Genomic DNA, 22,529 nt, shown 5'->3' with positions numbered 1-22,529 from the left:
GTTTATGGAAACTATAAATCGATATGAGACTTCTTCAGTACATTGACAATAATTGCTGTACTTCAAAGCGTTCAATGAACAAGAGTGAAGATCCAAAAATGTTCACAATTAATTACTTCGAAATTCGTGACGATATTACAAAACAGATCATTTAGAATAATTACTAATCGAGGCTTCTAGGTGTGATAAAAGTTGCTACGAGGAAAAGTCACTAGTAGTTGAGATAGTTTTAATAAAAGAACAATCGTGTATTAATGATAGTGTTGTAGTCTTTCGATTGATATTGGAAGCAAATGGAATATGACAGAATTTGACCAGACAATGTTAATATAGTCCAGGGTAGCCAAGAAACACAGAACAGTCATGAACCAGTCGGCTACGATTAAATACGTCTGGCTGATAAGTAGAATAGGTCAACGTATTCTCAGCCAACTAAGTTCAAGCATCATACAGAATGTACATGTAGATGTTAGAACGTCAGAATACGAACAGAATACAAACAGTTGGTCTAGTCAAAGCTGGAACAATGCGAGTAGAACGGTCAAGTGAAATGCAATGGTACTTGACCAGACATCTGTGAATTACTACATTGTATGACTAAGGAAAATGGCGTAACTTACGAAATAAATTAATCAGTCGAAAAAGCTTGTCTTTCTCCTAAAGGGAATACATTTGTGCTGACCAGATGACTGCAGTGAGATTGTTGACTACAAATTAAAATCAAACTATTAAGAAAAGTCACAACACACCTTGAAACCTCGACCAATGTTGACAATAACGATGTGCGATTATAATCCATTGCGATGAATAACAAATAATATAGTAACGACAATATTAACCCTTTGCACCGCAAAGTTTCTCACTAGAAATATTCAATATTTCTCAATGAAATAGAAACAACATTCTCTGAAACTAATAAGAAAACACATATAAAGTAAAGAACAAAGATCATTCGAATATTTCACTTATTGATGTATGATAGGTTAACCCTTTGCGGACGAAGATTCTTTGAAATACACGAAATCTTCAGCAGATGAAGCTAAATTATATATCAGTTACTTAAATGATAGGAAAAACAGAAAGTAAGATTTCTTGGTGTTTGATTAATTAAATCATTTGTTCGCGACCATTTCATCTTGCCGAAATCTCGACATTCGTCCGCAAAGGGTTAATATTAAACATTTCACAATTTCACATGTTTCTATGAAATCATCAACCGGCGACCGAGAGTCGCCTCTCGAGTGCAGAGGGTTGAAGGCAATCAAATTTCTACAATTACAGAAGACCCTCTCCAATTCCGATCGTCTAACGATGTCTAACTTTCAGGGTCCACCAAACGGGTCAATACACCTGACAGTTCCAAGAGCTCCACCACCACCCCGAGCAAAAAGTCCTCCCGAGAACCAGCCCCTGCTGCAGAGCGCCACCGTGTCGAGTCGCGTGTCCCAGGCAACAATGAGCGAGATGCGAGTGTGATGCTTGGACCCCCCTCCGAAGCCAGTCGTCCCGGACGTTCTGACGGCGTCGACCTTGCTATAAAAGCGTCGGGGTCGTTTGGTCAGCCGTTCGGGCTCGGGTTCCAGCGGCAGGGTGATTCTCGGCTCGTCCTTTCGGCTGAACGAAATCTCCCTGGGACCTTGAGACCGCGGCGAACAATGGCCGGCGCGGCGGCTGCCACGCGGACACGCGTCGTCGCGTCACTCTCGAACGAACGGACCGTCGGAGTGACGACGGGACAGCGACTGATGGAGGGGGGTGGACGGGGAGCTTCGGCTTCGGTGCCGAAGAACACGACTAAGACAAGACGATGAAGAAAAGGTGTTGAGGACAGCGAGTTGAAGAGGTGCCCGTTTATGGACTGTCATCGTTGGATGACAGGTCAGACCACGGACACGTGGTATGAAGATGGACGGTCTAGGTCCAGTCTGATTGGATTAATTTGATCAGAAAGGATCGATACTCTTGGAAATCCTCGGGAGAATTTGAATGTCTGAAGGCGTTCAATGAACATTTTGAAAGTTGCGGATCCTCCTGCAAATGGCAGCATCTGCGAGGAAAATGTCGGGAGACTGGTGATGGATACTTGGATTTGTCGTGGATAGATCGGTATTATCGGTGAGAGGGTTTCCCCAGATAATCGAGGGCGCAACTTCTTTCTTACGATCAATCGAACTTCAATCAAAAGGAACAGAGAATTCTTACGATACGGAAATCAAACGCAGTACATTCAGCTAGCTAGTCGATAATAATGAATTTTAGGTGTCACGTGGGTGGGAGAATGGGAGAGAGAGAAAGAGAGAGAGAGAGAGAGAGTGAGAGTGAAAAACAGCGAGAAAGGGAGGGAGAGAAAGAGAGATACGCTCAAGAAAACTGACGAATCGGTCACGACGACCCGTGTATAAAACGCTATCTACTACGATGTTAGATGTTCCTTGTACATAAAGTGAAATTTATACCGTAAGAAACGCCAAAAAAAAGATACGTTTGCTACTTTCTAAGAGGACCTGTACTCGTGTCGCGTTTAGTCGTCCGTTTTCCCATTTCTTTCCTCCGGTTGACTGTGAAACGTTGCGCGGCGTGAATCGATAGATGGACGGATCCGTGGATTCGAGGATTGCCCGTCGATGATTCGATCAGTTGCGTGAAACAATTGCTCTCGTCTGTTTACTTTGTGGATTCGTGGGTGTGCTAGTTTATAGTCTTCATTAAAATCGAAGGAAAATGAACGAAACTGTTAGCGGCATGTTGCTGAACTGTCGGGAAAAGGAATTCACTAATTGCTTTGACTGTCGACAATGCACCGTCCAAGGAGTTAATCTGCGAAAGATGTCTACAAGTATTACTGTTTCATGAGTAATCACGTTTGTCTAAATTTCGTCAAAGAGAAATCAAAATAAAATACATTTATTCTGTCGAGAGACTGCGTTGTTGAAATGGTATAATAATCTTAGTTAATTCGGGTAGGTTTTTTTATATAAATCAAACAATTTCATTTCATGGAGAAGCTATTCAACGGTATTAAAAATGAAACTGAAATCTATAAATTGATTTTCACCAACCATATCTTCGATCGTCGACGAGCAACACAGTGTATTTTTCCCCCATTGAGCGCCATATTGCCACGCAATCGTATAATTTCCCATTCAAGAATGACTTCTTCGTATCTTCGCCCAACGGAATCATTTTTGTACACAGTCGGTAATGAAACCTTCTATTGTCTAATCAGCATACACCACGAGTTTGATTCAGCCTTTATAATCGTGTACGTCTGAAATGAAACCGATAAACTTAGAAAAACAGTCGCCACAGTATAATTTACGAAAAACCAATGACCAATTACGACTTAAATTGTGTCTAAATGTTCTCCGCGGTACACTAGAACGTGATTGGAGGAGGGCTAGTGTAATGAATCGTCGCTAGATCGTTATCGTGAGTCAACCCGTATTAAAGTAGCGATCCTAAGTTTTTTCATATCGTTTAACATTACGTCGAGTATGGTCGGGTGTGGATTTCAATCTAAAACTGTTAAGTGTGTGTGAAAATGGTTGTACACCGCGTAATCGAAGCTCGAAAGAGCACACGTTGCTCTTCGGTCGCTCGATAGCGCCGCGGAGAGTCCCAGGCTCGTCGACTGGTGTCGGACTCGGAAGTGTGTGCGTGAAATTTTTGTAAAAATATACGTATATATATAGGTGTAACATAAAGACTACCGTAAATCCGTTATTATGCGTAACACACTGCCACAGAACTCGGATATTCACGAACGGAGCAGTGCAGGAACGTAACTTCAATCGATTCGAGCGACAGACGCTGTCCCGAAGTTTGATTCGATCCTTTGGAGCGCCATATTCACGCAACAGGTCCCTGAAATTCCGTTCAACGTAGTGAATCTTTTATTTCGGTGTTCTCTAAACTGCCAAAAGGGCGTGGCTACCCTAATTCATATTAAGAAACCAACCGTTCGTTACCTGTTCGAGTGTTAGTGATTTTATGAAGATATTCAACATTCTTGAACACGGAATGCGCTTCAAAGGATTCTTTAGCGAACAGATCTTAACGCTTTCATTGCTGCGGTGCAATTGAAAATCAAAGTCTTCTCGTAATCAAAAGAAACGACGATCAAAGGTCTATTTCGAATTTTAATAGTCTATTAGTCTTATAAGTGCGTTTAAAGTCTATAATGTTATGTAGAATCATCTTCGATTAGAAAACGAACGTGGATTGTGTACTGTGAAACTTGTTAAATAAAACACTGTTCCGAACTGACAGCAGTGAACGCGTTAAGGGATGTTCTCGCGGTTAAGCGAGACAGAGTCGTGAGTACCGAGCTTAAAAGGGTTAACAGCACGTGTTAGTAAAACCTACGAAAGAGGAGAATCAGAGAAATCAAAGTTTTTGTATATACATTAAGAAACGAAAACCAAAAAAAAAGAAAAAGATCAAAAGTACTTTCGAGTACTCTCGTCGAGGGGACCGGAACGATCGAGGAACCGGTCGACCGTTTCCTGCATTGACACGAATAGATCAAGAGCAAAGAACGAAGTCTGCATTTTTTTTTTAAACGGCACTCGCGCGAGAAACGGAGAAAAAGAGAGTTACATACATAAATATCATCAAGTACGGACAATCCGAATACAATTAAAGACTAAAAATGAGAAATGCGAGTAATAATAGACGTAATTAAGGCGAATGGACAGTCGGTGGAACAGAACGGAGCAGATAGAAGGAACAACTGAACCGGTTGAGCGAATGTTTAAGAAAAATTTAAATAACGTATATTACATATACATATTATGGATTGTATTGAATTTATTATGACGAATATTATTATATTTATGTGACTTTTCGCTGGCCTCGCGCTCCACTAGAAAGACAACTTACGCCCATCTTTCAGCCGAGTGCGAGACTGCCTGTTACGTTTAACGTTTCTGTTATAAAATTGTAAATATATAACAAAATACATGGAGATATTAATTGTATCTGTTGAATATTTTTTCCCCAAGTTGCTCTCAATTAACTTCTTCGATTAAACGACATGACTATTCGTCTGATTCAATTCAGACTTAATCAAATTCAAATTAAATTCAAAATGCTTAATTGACACAGACCATACGTGAAGTATATTGTATACAGCCATTTTTAAAGTACATACTCCATGCTATGGGAAATTTCACGTTGTTGGAGGTCGGTAATGTTCAAAACACTCAAAGTCAATAACAAAAGTTTATTAACCAAGTACATTATACATGTACTTGTTCACTCATTTATAAATAAACATTACTTGATTTTACATTAACATTTTAAATATTCAATGAAAAAATAAGAATCGGTAAGTATGAAGCAATCTTCGTTTCCTTGATTCCTTTAATCTAATTACTACATTCTTCCGTAGAAAATTCTTTCTAGCCATATAATTAATGTATTAAACTTAATGAGATGTATATATGCATATTAAAAGCTTTTAAGCCACCCATACATAAATGCTAATTACATTGTCCTGCGTACATGTTCAAACTGCCCGTTAATGTAAATTAAATAAAAACACGAACGAAAGAGAAACAAAATAAAGATAGTATATTATTGCGCATACGTAATATAAATACATGTTATAAAATGGATCCCTTACTGGCCTTTTGAAAATATTAAATATAGTATGTAATATAAATTAAAAGTAATACCGAGGTAATGTCTGCGAATTTATAATATGTTTCATCCATTGCATCATAAACTGCAAGATCAAATAGTTTGAAAGAATATTCTATTTTACATGGTATAAAATTACAAATTTGAACATTGGGGTTGAATATATTCCTCAAACTCCACACCCTATTTACAGAGGGCGTAACGAAACGTCCACTTTCTGCGCAATCGGTAATTCAGACCCCGCCAGCCTACCCTATCGTTCGTCGATGACGATACCTTCCATCAACAATGTACCATCAGTCGATAAATCGCAGCGCTGCGTTACATTTCCTAACATCAACATCCCGATACCGACATATTTTTCAATTTAAATTTCACAACAATACGAAACATTCCATTAACTCAATCCTTTGAAGCCAGCAAATTATCACATTCCCATTCGACTTACATTCCATCAACCGATCGATCATTCATCCACCTTATCGCAAACCGTTCCAAATCCCGATCAACCCTCAACTTCCTCGATCCCTTTTCCCTTTGCGCTCGGAATCCTCTCGAAGGCCAGCACCCCGTCAAAAGAATACCGACTCCGAATCTAATCGATGCTCCGGATGATGGACAAGCGCACGGAGTCAACGTGGAACGCACGTGCGGCTTTCCGGTCGCTCGGCCTGCGCAATTTACCGGTCGACCTTGAGCGGGTCCAGGCGCGATATTCGCGACACGGTGTGTGTCAAAGGGTCGAGGCCGGGTCGCGCGACATCAGGAAGATGGCGAGGAGGTCCGCGGGATCGTTTGTCGACCGCGGGTCGGCCGTTAAACGCTGACGTCTGTCATCGGGCGGTTACGTACGTGCGATCCAGCAGGAACCGCGGCCAGAAAATCAATCCGGAACGTCATGCCGTCGTGTGTATCAACATTGGAAAATCAATGGTAACCCGTGACGTAGGAGTCCCGCCTCAGGACGGGCCAATCGGCTGCCGGTCTGGTCCCCACCGGGGCGAGCTTTTACACCTAACCACACGGCCGCCGGCGTGCTCATTCCGTAGCAGACAGCTGCCCAGACCGGACGCGCGTGTATTCGAACGTCGTCGTTGAAAAGGCAGCACGCCGAGGCTACCCGTGAAAAACCGACACGGACGTGTATGCAGTTTTCCAGTCGACATTAGAGACCAACCGCACGAACATCTCTTTCGGACACCGAATCGTCGTTTCCGATCGGAGAACGATCGTCGACTGTTATCCCGTTCAGGCAACGCGGTAATCCTTTGCCGGGAAGACGGAGGGAACCAAAAGAGGGTGAAACAGATCCGAGCAGAGAAAAACAGAGAATTACGCGCGCGTTTCCGTTCGTTGAATCCGCCAGCAGAAAAGTTCTCTTCCGGTGAGGAAAAGGAACCAGCGAGGACCCGGCTGCCAGGGGGAGAAAACCACCGGTGCTCCGACTGGGTTTGAACTTTCCAGAGAAACGGAGGGAGAAAGACGGCGGCTAGAGGCGCGCATCGTGAGAAAGGGAACGGGCCTGCGAGAGGGACGAAGAGGTATAGAGTGCGCGCTGACGAGTGCCGGCTGATCGAGATGGCGTTTATGATGCCCGTGGTGAAAAACGAGTGGGACATTTACAAGACTAACCGCAACCGACGGTCCTCGGAGTGCTCGAATCCCCAGGCATGCCGCAGCAGAAAGGTGAGTGCCAAAAGATACCCCGAAAAGAATGTCCGCTGCTCGATCCGATCCGTCGTAGCGCGCTCCGTTTCATTTGGGCCTCGAATACGGTAGAACCTCGGTTATCTAACGTAACACGTTGACCGACGAGTTGGTCGAACTTTGGGTGACAACTTCATCGGCGAACGCGGAAATTCATTTTCATTGTGATTTGTTGGAACTGGAGTTTACTCGGATTCATGGGATGTAGAATTAACCCTTTGCACTCGAAAGTTTCAGAAGTATTTAACGTTTCCTAATGATACAGACTATGTTTTCTTAAGCGTAATGATACTTCACGCGTCAATTTATGAATTCAAGTTCAATATTTCATATAATGATGCATACAGAGGTTGATATTAAATATTTGTATTTACAATCTTACTGTACCGAAATGACGACTGAAAGTCACCTCTCGGGTGGGAAGGACTAAGCAAGTGACGGCTTCAATTTTGAGACGCTTCTGTCAGTTCCAATTTGGCATTTAACGTGTTGCTTGAGTCACACTTGCGTTTCGGAGTAACCGATTACGCTGCTTCGAAATTTGTAGTTCGGAGTCATCATTGAACCATCTAGATCGTTTGAGAGGGTGTCTTGGTGGTCCATGATTGGCGGTTGCTTAAAGGGTTCACACTCTAGCCCGTAGCTCCGCGTAGTTCGGCTCTCGTTTAAAATTTAGATCACGGGTCTCTTGCGCAATAAAATGGAAATTCGTAATTAGACCGGGCTTTTGGACATTCGCAGCTTAAAGATCTGCGAACGAATATAGGATCGTATCTCGGCTGCTATTTTTGATCCGCCGAATTTATTACCATGAACAATAACGATCTATTTTTGTGGTTCTTCGGTGTAGGCGCTCGAAGTTGCGTAAAAATTCGTTGTCTATTGATAATATTGATGAAATCACAGGAGATCGTATCGATATTATACGCTCGTTCATCGTATTGCGCAGGAGGCACTAAATCTTTCTATTCTAGGAACCAGAATAATGTCACTTTCGGGAATGAATTTTAAGGAAACTGCGAATCGAAGATTCTCCTCTATTTATCGGTGCCTTTGCCCAATCTCGAATCGGATCTCGCATTTTCTATAGATAGGAAACGATGAGCGCAGTGTTTGTATACTTTCGCACGCGACGCGGAGAGGAAAGCATGCCACGAGCACTGTCACTCACCGAGAAGTGCCAATTTCAATTGAATGTTAATCGTTATACGTTCCTCGAGACGTAGGACTCCAGCAATACGGGGAAACAGAATAACAAGTGGCGAGGCATTCAAACCGCGAACCATCGAACCGTTAAACTGGCATAAGAAATATACGAATGTATCTTTAACAATCCCTGTGACACTTATTTTAACGCATATTCCAGGCATTCATGTCATTCATATATATATATATATAAAATTAACAATTTCATCAACATTCAAATCATTACTATAACAATGAGACACAAAAACTTCAATTTTTCCGAATTCATATTCTCCATTTTCAAAAAGTAACGCCTCACTCCTCTAAAATCTGCTAATTCTATTAATCTCACTATTAAAAATATTAGAAGGTAAAAAGGGGAAACGGAATGAAGATTACTGAACGATAAACAGCATATCCAATCATATGATAGATCCGCCATCTTCGAGAGTCCGACGTGAGAGGATTCTCGAAGCAGTTGCGGATCTACCGAGGAATTCGGTATGTTGTCGGAGCTTCCGAGATGGAAGTGGAGATCGAATAGTACGAGAACGATCGTCTGGTTCTTAATTTTCAGGAACGGCTAATTCGTGAAATCATAGAGGAGCAGCGAACGGAACCGGTTCCCGGTTTGCCGAAACATCGACGTGTCGTCAACGGGGGCCCGCGGGTTCCGTTTGGCATTCAGGCACGCGCGCGAACGCGTCCAACGTATTTGAACCGCGAATGTATCTCGGCCGGGCCATATAGGATCGGGAACGTCGATTACAAATAATTTCGCGCTTAGTCAGACGGTTAATTACGCGCGACGAAAGCTGCCCTCGGCGACGGACGACAATTGAGCCGCGAGTTCGTACCGCCCCGGCGTCTTCGGTGAGGTAATCCTTGTTGACAGTCTAACATCGCCGACGAAGACAACACCGGGAACGCAAGGCGAACCTCGCGGATGTGTCCAACGGGTCGCAGCCGGTTATCTGGAATTTAACCGCAAATTTTCGCACGGCCGCAAGTCGACGACGGATTTCGCCGTCGAAGTTTGTCGAGAACGTTCTTTCTTTGAAATAAATTGCGTAGAAAATACTACACTCTGGATATTTAATATAATTTTTGTACGAACTTTTATCAGATTCGTAAATCTTGTGCAGATTGAAGTTCGTCGGAACGTATTCGGGAAAACGGAATTGCGATGGAGAACGTTCTTTCTTTTTTTGAAATAAATGGCGTAGAAAATACTACACTTTGGATATTTAATATAATTTTTGTACGAACTTTTATCAGATTCGCAAATCTTGTGCAGATTGAAGTTCGTCGGAACGTATTCGGGAAAACGGAATTGCGATGGAGAACGTTCTTTCTTTTTTTGAAATAAATGGCGTAGAAAATACTACACTTTGGATATTTAATATATTTTTTGTACGATCTTTGATCAGATTCGCAAATCTTGTGCAGATTCAAGTTTGTCGGAACGTATTCGGGAAAACGGAATTGCGATGGAGAACGTTCTTTCTTTTTTTGAAATAAATTGCGTAGAAAATACTACATTTTGGATATTTAATATAATTTTTATACGAACTTTTATTAAATTCGCAAATCTTCAAGTGTTTGAGAACATATTTGGGAAAACGTTCTTCTCTTTTAAATAAATTGCGTAAAAAATACTATACTTTGGATGTTTAATATATCTTTTGTACGAACTTTTATCAAATTCGCAAATCTTCGAGTGTTTGACAACGTATTTGAGAAAATGGAGGTATACGAAATGGTTTTTCTTAATAAATATTGTAAAAAGCACAGTACTTTGGATATTTTGTCTGTTTCGTCGTGTCCCTCGCGTTCTGTGGAACTTTGCATTCCAAAGTTTTCCATGAACGCATACGACTCTGCAGTCTAATCGTGAGGGGAATGCGAATGAAGATTTTCATTGTTTTCTGGGAATCGACAACTTAGATATTCGGATGAAAAATGTCGGTGAATTTAAGCGATGTATATAGTCAGCATTGATAGTTGGCTATCAGTGGTCGTATATATAATTTTTAAATACCACGATAACACGTTGATTAACAATATCGCTCTTAACAATATTGTAAACTTGAGTTACATAAATTCGTGATTAACATTGTTATCACTACTTTTATAATCGGAACAATAAAGATTATCATATGCCTTTAAATACGCTACCCTTGGAAGTTCAATTCGAATGGAGAACCCACCACGACTGCGGAATATTCATAATTTTAATTGAAAATGTTTTAAACCCAAGGCTATGGAAACTCGCGGATAACTCCGTTATCGGTACTTTTATTATCAGTATTATTAAAGTCACGTTATTGCATAAGCTTAGCCGCGCAATTGTTAGAAATGGCGAAGTAAACTTTAGTTTCTTCTTTGTTAAGGACATTTATAAATGCAACTATCGATAACAGAATTAAATAAGCATAGCCTACGCATAAATAAATTTCCTCCTTAAATTCAATATCAACTGCAATCGAATTCAATTCGTAGAGCAATGACGTAGCAGTTACCTGAACAGTTCGCGAGAGTAAAAAACGAGTTTCCGTTCGTAATTACGCTATGTACTTGACAGCTAGTCCTTACGCTAATAGCATGACTAATCGCAGAGTCTTGAGAGTTGACAGAATTTACGTAACGTCCTAACAACAATAATAACGATAACGTTGACGACGATGTTTAACATCTTAACCGTAGATTCTCGAACGTAAAACCGCGGCAACTGATTAATATCTAAATATTCAGTGACTAGAAATTAGAGAAACCAGCGGAATCATTGAACGTAGTCATTAGACGTACTCCGGTGAATGGAGAGATCTTTCTTTCACCTGGCTAAACGATACGTTGGACGAACACCTCTTCGTTCGTGTGACGTACGATTGCGCAACTTCGATTCACAATTTCGTAATGCTCCGCATGATTTCCCGCTCCGGGGCTCCCTTATCTGATGCCTTATTCATACAATAATCCGATATGTCATCGATAACGATGCTCGGAGTTTTCAATGTTTAAATGTATCCAGAATCGTCCGTCGCTTTCCTTCTTCCTTTCTTCATCGCCGATTGAAAGTGTACTCGTTTCCCTTGGTTTCATTCGCGAAGAGGAATAACTAAACAAATACATTAGAAATCTTAACAAAATATTCACAAACTGTTCTGATAACAGCTTGCGCAGTGTGAATTAAGAACTTCGCTCATTCACTTTCATTTTAATTCAGTTAATGAATTATCGCCAGTGATCGGTCCAGAAGATGCCATTGATAATTAACAGTCACAGATGATAAACGTAGCATTTACCGAATCGTTGATGGAATCATTGAAACGAACGCAAAGTGCTCTCGCGATACGCAAATCAAAAGGATCGCGTGCAATGCTGTGTTTATCTTTGCTTTGTTATCTTTGTTCAAGGCTTTAAGTGCTAAGTATCGTTGACAATTGTCATTATTATAATAATTGCATCTATATTGATCTCCATATCCGATATTGAAGTAATTTTTCAAGAGTTAATGATCATCGATAAGATTGGTAGGAGAATAGTATTAAAAAAATTGAATTCTCGTAGTAAAATACACGGTTAAAATGATAAATTCCGGAGGGATTCGTATTTCACGTGTAATGTTCGTTTTTCACGATACTTCTACGTTCGACGAGCGCCGACTTTTTCGTCATTTAATCAATTGACACTCTTCCGGCTCGACGTCGTTCGGCTCGAAAGTACGAGAGAGATTCGTAATTCCCGAAGGTATCGCATTCAGTTCCGTACCATCGATGTGTGAAAGAACGAGATAGTGCGAGACGCTGCAAATTACTTACGTGGAACTGCAAATCGTGTTAATCGATAACTACCGGCTCGAGTGAGATAGTTATCGGTCTGTGCACTGCTCGCCGCGAAAATTGCCGGTCTGGCTGTGTTCTGGTGTTACACTTTCAATTACGAGCACAGACGTTCGATCTATCGTGCAGCAGTGTGTTCAGTAGATTAGAAATTACTTACAACGTGTCTTAAAAGTGTCGATTTCACGCAAATCCGTATATTCAGCGCACGAGAAAAGTAAAAATAAACGAAGAATCCTTGCCGTCGTTTCTAGTAGAAATCATGACCCTATTAATTGACTACATGCAATTCCGACTATTTAATTCATCGTACATTTTGATATTAGTTTCCAATTACCGGAATCACTATTATAAAATTATAGTTACCATTACAAAATAGTAACTACTCAGCTTCTTTTTCATTCGCAAAAATAGAAATTTGCACGCGGATTTACTAATTACAATATTGCTCAATTCAACTAAGGAGCAAAAAAGAAAGTTTCCCAAGTATCGCCGTGCGAAATGGCGTCGCGCAGAGTCGTTATCCGAAAATATCCCAAAGGAATGCGGAATGTGAGAATACAGCTATTATTTTCAATGAGAATATTATTTTCATCCGATGCAAGCCCACGTGCCGTGATCCGGCTTTGTTTGTTTTGCGCTGGCGGCGTTATGCAATCGTGCGTAACCAGGGGATGAGACACTGCGGCGAGAAATTCACCGTGTCCGCGGTCATGGCGCACGTGCACACGTGCGGCTTTGATTATTCGATGCGATGCACTCGTTCGCTGTTCGATTCCCCGGCGTCCGCGTCGAGGAGCGTCGCGAGACTCCATTACAGCGGCGTCGGATCGTCCAGCGCTCGGCTCATCTTCGAATAGAATTGGAGAGGCAGCCGAGTTACGGAGTCTTCGTTGAATCTTCGGGAACCTGTCCCGAGCATGAATCTTACAATCAAAGTGAAAGTGGTCGGGACTTCATACTTCTCCGCAGAAGTGAAGGTTTCCTGTCGACGAACATTGTACCGGGAAACGGAGTTTAATAAGCATTTCCATCGTACCTTAACATGTTTATCGGATATCGTGAAAGTTTCCTGGGCTTTTAACAACCTGTAACAATATCCATATGCATACATCCAATACGTATTCGTTTGCATTCCATTATCATTCGTATCGTTGTCCTATATGTATGTGATACACAATTTTCAGAATCGTAGTAAGAATAATTGGGTTCATAGTCACGATCGTACAGCTAGTTTACACCATTTAGCATTCATATTAACCCTCTTTGTGGACGGGGATTTACAAGAGCACTAGTAACCTTCTGCACAAGAGACTAAATGAGCTTTCAAACCCTCGAACGCTAGAAAGTAAGGAAACCATGAACTTTGAATGTTTACAGAATTCAATTCTTCGATTGCAACTTTCGATTTTAGGTATCCAAACCTTATATGGCCAATAGTACAACACTTGTCCTCAAAGGGGTTAATATAAAGAAGGTTATATCATTCGATATTTATACTACAGACTTCGAGTTCGACGGAAGATTCTGAAGGATGGATTACGATTTTCTGTTTGCAGGTGTCAGAGTGCTCAAAATCGGAGGGTCCGTCGCTGTCGACGTCCCCTGGCTCGGATTTCCTGACGTCCCCGGCCCACCGTTCGGTGCCGCTCACCTCCCGCCACTTCTCGAGGACGTCCTCGAGGGCCTCGCAGTCCTCGCTGCAGAGCCCGAGCAAAAGCACCGGCTCGTCGCCGCCGAAGACCGGCAGCTCGAACTCTCTCAACAAGTTCCACAATCGGCTGGTGGACAAGCTGAAGAGGTCGTTGAGGAAGGCTGAGGAGTGCGGGGAGGACCAGCGGAACTTGTCGTGAAACAGTCATGGGGTTTTGGGCCGGCCACCAATTTCCGGCTCGAAACCGATCGAGATCCGACGCACCTCCGCACCCGTTACCGCGACCGAGGCGATCAACGAGGCGGTGGCACGATCGTGCCCGGATCCGCCGGCGTCGGCATGGTAAACGAAACCTTGGCTAACCAGAAGAAGACGAAGAAGAAGAAGAAGAAGGAGAAGGAGCAGAAGAGGACGACGAGGATGAAGACAACAATGCTGGGAGCAAAGTTCCAGCGTGTCGTTCGTCGGTGACGAGAACCCTCCAATGATCGTGAATCGAGGGGTGACCGAACGTTGACCCGAAAGAAAACCGTGAACACGCTGATGCAACTAAAGGAACAAAACATCTGGAGGAACGAAGTAGAGGCTTATTCGAGTGATGGAGGATTAGTTCGAAGTATCGAAGAAAGCGTGAAAGTGACGATGACGCGGTCGAGTGTCAGACGTCAAGGAAAGGAGTAGTTGAGACTAGAGGTTGACGATCGCTATGAAAGATCCTTGAAGACGAACCACGGTGCACGGAAGTGGCACGGATTATTTCGAAGGTCAAGAAACCGCTTCGAGTACTCCGGTCTCCTCGGTACCGCGATAGGAGGAGGCCACGCGAGAGTTCGTGGTGTTCGAGGTCGAAGGATCGTACGGCGAGTGGCGGCCGCCAGCGCAGCATCTCGAGCTGCCGAATATAACGTAACCAGTAGGTTGCTGTGTGCTCTCTTCTCTACGTTTCTCCTCACGCAGTGACACGTCGCGAGATCGTATTCGGAAAATCTTGTGTTCCTTTCGATCGACGAGAACCCCACCCACTCATCCCATCCACAACCCCCCCCTTTTATTGGCACGTAACTCACGGAGACACTGGACGAACGCGAAAAAAAAACGAACCAAGCGACAGGCTCTAGCGGAGGACGGACGGATCCGGAATGGGGATTAGATAAAAAAAGCGAATCGGTTTTCCGTGTTTAGTTTCCGAGCGGGAGGGTCGATGCACGCCCGCGGCTCCCCTTCCCGATACCAAATCTACCGAAATCTCGCGAGAATCCACCCGAACTGATTCCTTTGCATAACTGTGAGAATCTGTTTAGGATGGCGGAGAAGGGAAATGATTAAAAAAGTAGAGAATGGAAGAGACGCTTCTTCTCCGCGAAGAAGATGAAGATGATGATGAAGAGGATGATGATGAGGAAGAAGAAGAAGGGGCGACGTAGGCCCTCGAGTCGCAGCTCTTTTGCGAGCGAATTGCGTTAGAGGCGAGGATCACAGGGGAAAACGTGATGGAATCAACGAAGAAGAGAATGAAGAAGGAGACGAAGAACCCAGCGAAAGAGGTACATAATCGCGACCGCATAAGTAGCCGTCGTGGTGCACGTTCACAGGTGTACATACGTAGAATCGCGTTCGCGTAGAGACGCGCGCGCGTGTCGCAAGGGGTTCGCGGCCAGTCGGGATCGATAGAGGATCTCAATGTCCAGACCTAACGAAACAAGAATGCTAGTTCCTTCGTTGTACATTATCGCGCGTATAGAGTTTTACCGGCGAGTTTCTGTGGCTGTCGATAGTACACATTGCTTTCCGCTCGTCTTGGTTGCGATCGCGGGAACCGGAAAATCGTACGAGATTTGAGATCGCGGTGCTGTCCATGGGTTAGATTCCATGCTTTTCTTGCTCTTTTATTCGTATAAAATTTGCTATAATGACTGATAAAAGGAAGAAGTTCGGAAAGGTAAAAATGTAACTGAAGGGCTAAGGAAAAATACAGTTGGACTAACGCGATTGATGCTAACTACCGAGTATTTAATATGATCAACATCTAACTCTTACAAAAATGATGAAAGTGCATTTTATGAAAATTTCTGTTAATAATACCTTATCCCTTTGCGGTCCGTGCCCTTGGTTTCTCACTTTGAGCTTCACGTCGACGTTAGTTCATTCGATTACAGCTTAATATGACGCTCTATTTATCCAAGAATATTTGGGAGTCATTGAAATGGTACCTTTAAATAGTAAAATTGTGATACTACAAATAAATACAAAAAAAATTATTAAAACAGGTAGAGGTTGCAATAAAATAGATTGTCGAGTCTGACTCGACATAGGACTGCTAAGGGTTATCTAGGCGAAGATATATTTTAAATAATTCTGGATACTTAATGCTTTATGTTATCAGTCATTGCAATGTAAGAACATCAAATCCAGTCAGCTTGCAGTAGTCCTAGTATTACAGTCGTGATACTAAGAAACAATCGCAGGAAGATCCTCGAGCAAGGGAGCTAACATTGGACAGCACTGATCCGCGGGGACTAACGATGGTAGAGTTGGGGAAGCTCTCCGGAGTTTCGGAGTTCGTCGAACAGCGCCGCTGTAACTGGTAGTTTTCCGTTTCCCGCGTACATTCTCGCCGACCGTATAATTTCTTCCCCAGTTCGAACGCTATTTGTTGCTATGCTCATCGCTCCATTTATCGAATCGCTCTATTCGCGGAAGAACGACTTGCCTTTGATCGTACAAAATGGTAATCATGATAAATGTATGTTTTTGAAGCATCAGGACAGAGCAGGCGATGCTCGAAACGGCGACTAAACGGGGCGTAGCTCGCGTCGAGGCGACGAACGAGGTTCCGGTGGTAGAGCATCTCGCCTATGGACGACCGGAAACGCTCGTTCCCATTGTTTAAAGATTGCTAGCTGCCTCCGATGGGTGTGCGCGTGTCACGGCAAAGAATAAAATAAAAAATCGTCGGCGGGACGTTTACCGGGGCCGCGAAATGCGTGTGTACATGATTCGCAGCGTAGGAGACGAATCTAGGTGAGCCAGTGAGAGAGAGGAGGGAGAAAGCCTAAACGGAAGACTTAATTTTTAACCGCGTCGCCGCGCTCTGAACGCGATTAGCCCGTACTTACACGTGGTGTAATATTTATTCAATGGTTTTTTCGTTCGATCCGTTCGAGGCGCGCAATTTCGGACGCACTGCGCGGCGAAACGATATCATCCGGGGCTAGCTCGCTGAAACTGTCGCGATCAAGAGACACTCGGCCGATCAACAGGTTTACGTTCCGTTGTACATTCGAGAACCTGGATTCATGTGGATGGAAATTTTTTAATTGTGTTTTAACTGTTTTCTTTTTTTCTTTTTTAAGCGTTTACTTTGCTTTTTGAAGGTAAATAGCTCATGACCGATTGGAATCTTATCAGAGGTCGTAAAAGGAAAATTATGCTCGAGATATTAAAATGAAGCATGACTTTCATTTCCATCGTATCTCGTTTTGAATTATTTTCGCTCGGTGCTGTTGAAAGTTCGCCACTCGACATGATGAAATTCCAACGCGGCCGCTGGAGCGTTAAAAAAAACTGTTCTTTTCTGTTTGTGACTGCATAGATCGGATCCAACGGTATCGTTTCGACGCGAACCGGAAGTGTTCACGGAAGACGAGCTAAGACGAAGAGCCTGTCGTCGAAGAGAATATTTTCTTAAAGACGGTCCTCGCAACGCATCGGGGAGTATCGTAGCGCTTTCCCTCTGTCCCGCGCCCGAGGTATTCGATCCTGCTATTTCGATTAATCGTTACGAAGCATTTGTTGAATTCTTGTATAGTGTAGCCGTTACCGAAACGAGCGAGTTATTCCGTTATTCGTTCTATGAATAACCGAATTCTCCCGGGGAAACGTGACGGGAGGAGAAGTGTTCTCGAAATTCGGACGCAGAACGACGTCTTTCGAAAGGCATCGGGCGAAATCACAGAGACACCTGAAAATGGAAAAGCAAAAACCGATCGTTCCCTTTCACCGGTATTTCGGTGCGAAACGAAAGCAAAGAGAGAAGAAAAAATTCGAAACCAAAGAACGTCTGATTCCGTTTCAATTCCTTTTCGTTCTATTGTTACCTTCGTTAATGGACTGCGGATTATACGCATTTATAACGAGCACGAGAGTCGAAACAAAAGTATCGGTTTAACGGGAATTTCATTGGATATTTGTTCCTCGTTCGACGTCTAGAAACTTTTCACGGAAAAACCAAGTTTCCGGTTAATACTACGTTCTTCTTTTTCTGAAATAATTGTAAAAGATAAATATATACACGCACGAGCACGCCGCAGTCTATTCGTTAACGTTCCATTTCGATGTCGAGCCTTCAATTGGTCAGTATTAAGTAAGATATAGGGATCCTAGATGTGTAGCCGAGCAGAGCGACATTCTTCTGCGTCCATATTCGCTAATCTCTAATTTGTTTCGCTAGCGTGCGCGCGTGCGCCCGCTCTTCTTATCGTTTACGAAATTCACGAAGTGGGAGCAATTAAGCGATACCGCGTGTAACTCTGTGATACCGTAAGCTATAAGGTAGAATTATTTTGCAACGATCAAAGTAAACAAAACGACAAAAAAAAAATGGAAAAAAGAATAGAGGTTGAGGGAGAAGATCGTGGAAGGAGGAGGTTGATTGGTCGGCGATCGTCGCGAAGAACGCTTCGCGTTCTCCGTCGATTTGTTTTTCCGAGGCTGGCGGAAGCGGGAAGTTCCCTCCTCGTCGAACGGGACGAGCGGGGCGGACCGGGGGTATCGAACGATTTTTTCTCCGACTTCCGGTCGGGTATCGAAGCTGGCCGTCGTTCGGGATTGGCACGAGTGAATGTAACAATGGTTTTCGACCGTATTCGGGAAATTGGCACGGGATTCAACGGCTCGCGAGCTTTCGTAGCAGGTTCAACGTTTGCCTCGTAGCAAAGGGAGTGTCTCCGCGATAACTCGACGATGCAACAGAGCCCGATACAAATTTTAGCGTTCCAAATGGAAAACGGAAATTGAACGAGCGAAGTACGGAGATGATGGAGAAGGAAGGGAGGAACTCGCGAAAGAGCGCGCGATGAACTCGTTAGGGATGTGCGGGTAACCCGGGATCACGGGTTTCGGTGGGATCAGGAAAAGTCGAAGGAAATCTGTGCGAATTTAGCTTCCCGCGTACAAATCACGTTTGGAATCAACTTTGTTAGACGAAAGAGTAACCGGTTAATGTGATAGATTTGTGAAACGGAGTGGGAATTACAGTACTTTATTGATAAAATCATTTTACCTCTTCCTTCGAACATTAGAACATCTGATATTCGATTTTAATATTCGTTTCGCGTAGTATCTCCGGAATATGTCTACTCCGACGAAGCCCGTGCACTCGATGCGATGGGTTGCCCGCACACCCCTGCTAGTAATGCGAAAAAGATTGCCGTTACACGTAAGACTGCTTTAGAGACACTGAAGAGTAAATTTAACAGTAAAAGGAAAAAACGGAAGGAAAAAGGGGAAAAAAATTGAATTACCGATCGAATTAGTTACTGTGGTGCTGGACGGGACGTCGGGTTCGACGAGGTTTAATGGGGGTTGTTTCTAGAAGGAACCCCCGTAGGAGCTCGTTCCGACGTGCCGTCGGATGATTTGTACTGACGAAAGAAAGAAATTAAAAATGGTGTTACTAGAGTTTAGCGATTGACGAGATAATACGATCTATTTATTACGGCGGCCTCGGACCGCGGAGTAAACGTGAACCGGGCGCACGCCCCTCCTGATTTCCTAGCTTTTTACGTGTAGCATTTTATCTTGTTGATCTTTACAGCAGTTCGTTGTGCAGTTTGTTATCTTTTTTAAACGATGATGAATTATGAAAAGCTTTGGAATAGACGGTTCTCACGTGGTCGGTCTTCGTTTTCGCCTGGCCCGGTCCACATTCACTCCACGGTCGCAATGTTCGCGCGATTACAAAGCTATATATATATATAAATATTATATGAAATATATTATATAAATAAATATATATATATATACACACTTAAACACATATATGTATATTTATTATTCGGCGACTTGACTATTTTTTGTATTACTATTTCAAGTACTTTTACGATTATTCGTTGTACCTCGTCCGGGACATTTTGAGCTGATTTTTAGCGTGTGGCTGAGGGGAGAAGGGCTGAAAGCTTTGTTTCGCTTGCAGGGGAACATATTCAGTTTAAATACGTTAACACTAGAATTATCGGACTAATTGAAATTATCAGATTATTTTATCACTCGTCTACAGTGGTACGTTCATAGGTAATTACTGAACAAGATGATTCGTTCGTGTGCTATACCGACAATTCGCAAGATATTCGCTCCCGTAATTTTGAGAGATGAAAAACGATACTTGTAGTGTTAATGTCAGATTTTTTGATAAATATCTTTTCGATGTAGTTTCTTTTGAGAACCCTTGTTCCTAAAGTTGAATGCGTATCGCCTATTAGAGCCCTTTCCCCTCATCCATGACGGTTGAATGTCACTGCCAAAATCCCCCAGGATTACACGAAACAAAAATATGGTGGCGCGCGTGGTCGAGGTACTCGACAGCCGGCTGACGCCATTTTTTTTTCGGGGCAGCCGGTTCTTATTCCGCCGCCGCCGAGCTCCTATCATCTCCTGTTTGTATTTCGCGAACTTGCGTATTTATTTCTCCGTTTGTAATTCGTTTCCCCTTTTCACGTCTCATTCTCTTCTTTCTTTTCTTTTCTTTTCTCTCTTTCCCTTTCTTTTCTTTTTTTTAAAAATATACGAACAGCGGCTATCGTTGTCGAGAGGAGAAACCGTGCCGCAGCTCGCTTTTTCCTTCAATTTTCGAAGTATCGAAATGCTTCTGTACAGAAGCCACGGCGAAATACATAATTAGGGACGCGACACGCCCGTTCGAATGTCCCGCGGATTCATTCACGGAATCCGAGGCGAGAATTTTGTTTTCGTTGAATGGAAACGTTCGCTGAAACGATGCGAGACACCACGGCGGGTGCACATTCCACGAGATCTTCACTATACATACTTGAAGTAAAGTAAATCTGTTAGCGTTTGATAAGACGATTTCACAACGCGATGATAATAAATGAATAATATATCTAAAGTTTGGAAGCTTACAATAGACTCGGTTTATCTATATTATGTATCGTGATTTTTATGTCATGTTCAATAAATGAGTTTTAAACTAACCATCTGTCTTCCAGAATTCAATTGAACGATCCCTTAACCAAACGTAGATATAATTCTAATTAAAATAACAAAGTAATACAGGAAAAACACGCTGTAATCATTTTTGTATGTCTTTGAATTCAATAAAACTGAACTTTTTAAGTAATTACAAATATTTCTAGAGTTCACGAATTTAGGTCACAATATTGCCGGTACTTCAACAATTTTTCATTCCTTTGAAAGCTCAATCCACAAGCCTACATTGTATCCTTCACGTTAACCGCTGGCACGAGCCTTAAGAAAATAATACACTTCATTGAACTCGCTAAACGCAGTAAATGCCTATCCATTCATGTTAAGAACAATCCCGACGCTGTTCAAGTTTCGCGGGTACTTGTCAAGTGTGATAACGATGATTGATTACAGGTCAGTGAAAACTCCGCTAAACAGCCCGACGAAGTTATTCCCGTTTCCCATTCACGGTTCCAGTACAGTTTCGTCGGTCTCCGTCCTTAGCTTACTTTCGTCGATGGTGCATGATCTCAAGGCTCAGCCTGCGGAATATTCAACTACTAATTCTCCCGTAATGAGTCACGCGAACGGTTCTAAAATTACTGCGGATGATCGTTAAAACCGTCGGGTGACACGCGAAAAACAGCGTACGAAGCGGCGTCGAACCGTGTCATGATTCAACTAACCGGCCCGACGCATCGGATCCGCTGTCGGTATTACGAGACAATAAACGCGACGAGCTCGATTATCAATAGAATCGGATAATTCCGACGAATACGAGTCGCAATAAGTAAAGCCGTCGATGTCGTTTCCCGATGGTTCGCTTATAGGATGCTCGCAAGCTCTTGGAACCAACTACTCCAATCGATATCTCCAGCCGACTATGCGAGAAATAAAAGAACGTCTCGGCTAGAGTTCATTAAACCCGGGCTACGATGCAACCACCTTTCCTGCCGGCTATAAAAAGTTCGCGTGAACCGCTCACGTGATCCGATCGCGGGCTCATTTATTTTTCCGTAGCGGCAGAAAAGCGTTTTCTTCGTGTGCACGCCGCTTATATATACCAGCGTATTACGCGAATTATGTATCAACGATCGGCGCTCGCGACTGTCGGGAATACACGAACGCGGATATAATCGTTGGTCAGCCGATATCCGGTCATTCTTAATGCCACTCCTTTCTTCGGTCTCTAATAGATATTATTTTCTTCAATTTTTATTTTAATAGTAGATTCACGGACATTTATTACAGCTTATTGCATTGTTCCTGGAAAAATTGATACCAGTTCAATCGAATCG

At 42.9% G+C, this 22,529-nt stretch overlaps 2 protein-coding genes across 9 annotated transcripts in view; both read left to right on the top strand.

Annotated features, from left to right (window-relative positions):
* NLG-4 (neuroligin 4) overlaps positions 1-4,970 on the top strand; it is a 446,966-nt gene extending 441,996 nt beyond the window's left edge. For all 3 annotated transcript variants that reach the window (XM_031982034.2, XM_031982031.2, XM_031982032.2), the window contains one exon: positions 1,327-4,970. In XM_031982034.2, the coding sequence (XP_031837894.1) occupies positions 1,327-1,354 (28 nt within the window). In that variant the 3' untranslated portion in view covers positions 1,355-4,970. The remainder of the gene's footprint in view (positions 1-1,326) is intronic.
* A 1,694-nt stretch (positions 4,971-6,664) lies between these two features.
* On the top strand, positions 6,665-21,239 carry LOC116429222 (uncharacterized). Of its 6 annotated transcripts, none has more exons than XR_012998120.1 (4): positions 6,665-7,329; positions 13,792-13,854; positions 13,937-14,944; positions 15,333-21,239. XR_012998120.1 is itself a non-coding variant. In XM_076365306.1 (3 exons), the coding sequence occupies exons 1-3, from the start codon at positions 7,222-7,224 to the stop codon at positions 14,228-14,230; spliced, it is 465 nt and encodes a 154-aa protein (XP_076221421.1). In that variant the 5' UTR covers positions 6,665-7,221; the 3' UTR covers positions 14,231-21,239. The 6 variants fall into 6 exon arrangements, 2 of the variants coding, with proteins under 2 accessions (XP_076221421.1, XP_076221422.1); XR_012998122.1 differs by having other exon boundaries at positions 13,937-15,575; positions 17,624-21,239; XR_012998119.1 differs by having other exon boundaries at positions 13,937-15,575; positions 16,789-21,239.
* The last annotated feature ends 1,290 nt before the right edge of the window (positions 21,240-22,529 follow it).

This window comes from Nomia melanderi, chromosome 3 (genome assembly GCF_051020985.1).
Source record: "Nomia melanderi isolate GNS246 chromosome 3, iyNomMela1, whole genome shotgun sequence".
Taxonomy (NCBI): domain Eukaryota; kingdom Metazoa; phylum Arthropoda; class Insecta; order Hymenoptera; family Halictidae; genus Nomia; species Nomia melanderi.
The sequence above is the reverse complement of the archived record's forward strand: the minus strand, read 5'-3'. Positions and strand labels throughout refer to the sequence as shown.

What these genes read in the sequence shown, in the direction of transcription:
- LOC116429222 (XM_076365306.1), top strand. Translation starts at nt 7,222, where the DNA reads ATGGCGTTTATGATGCCCGTGGTGAAAAACGAGTGGGACATTTACAAG. An exon ending in AGGCATGCCGCAGCAGAAAG is followed by an intron (nt 7,330 to 13,791) that starts GTGAGTGCCAAA and finishes TTTCGATTTTAG; the next exon opens with GTATCCAAACCTTATATGGC. An exon ending in AAGGGGTTAATATAAAGAAG is followed by an intron (nt 13,855 to 13,936) that starts GTTATATCATTC and finishes TTCTGTTTGCAG; the next exon opens with GTGTCAGAGTGCTCAAAATC.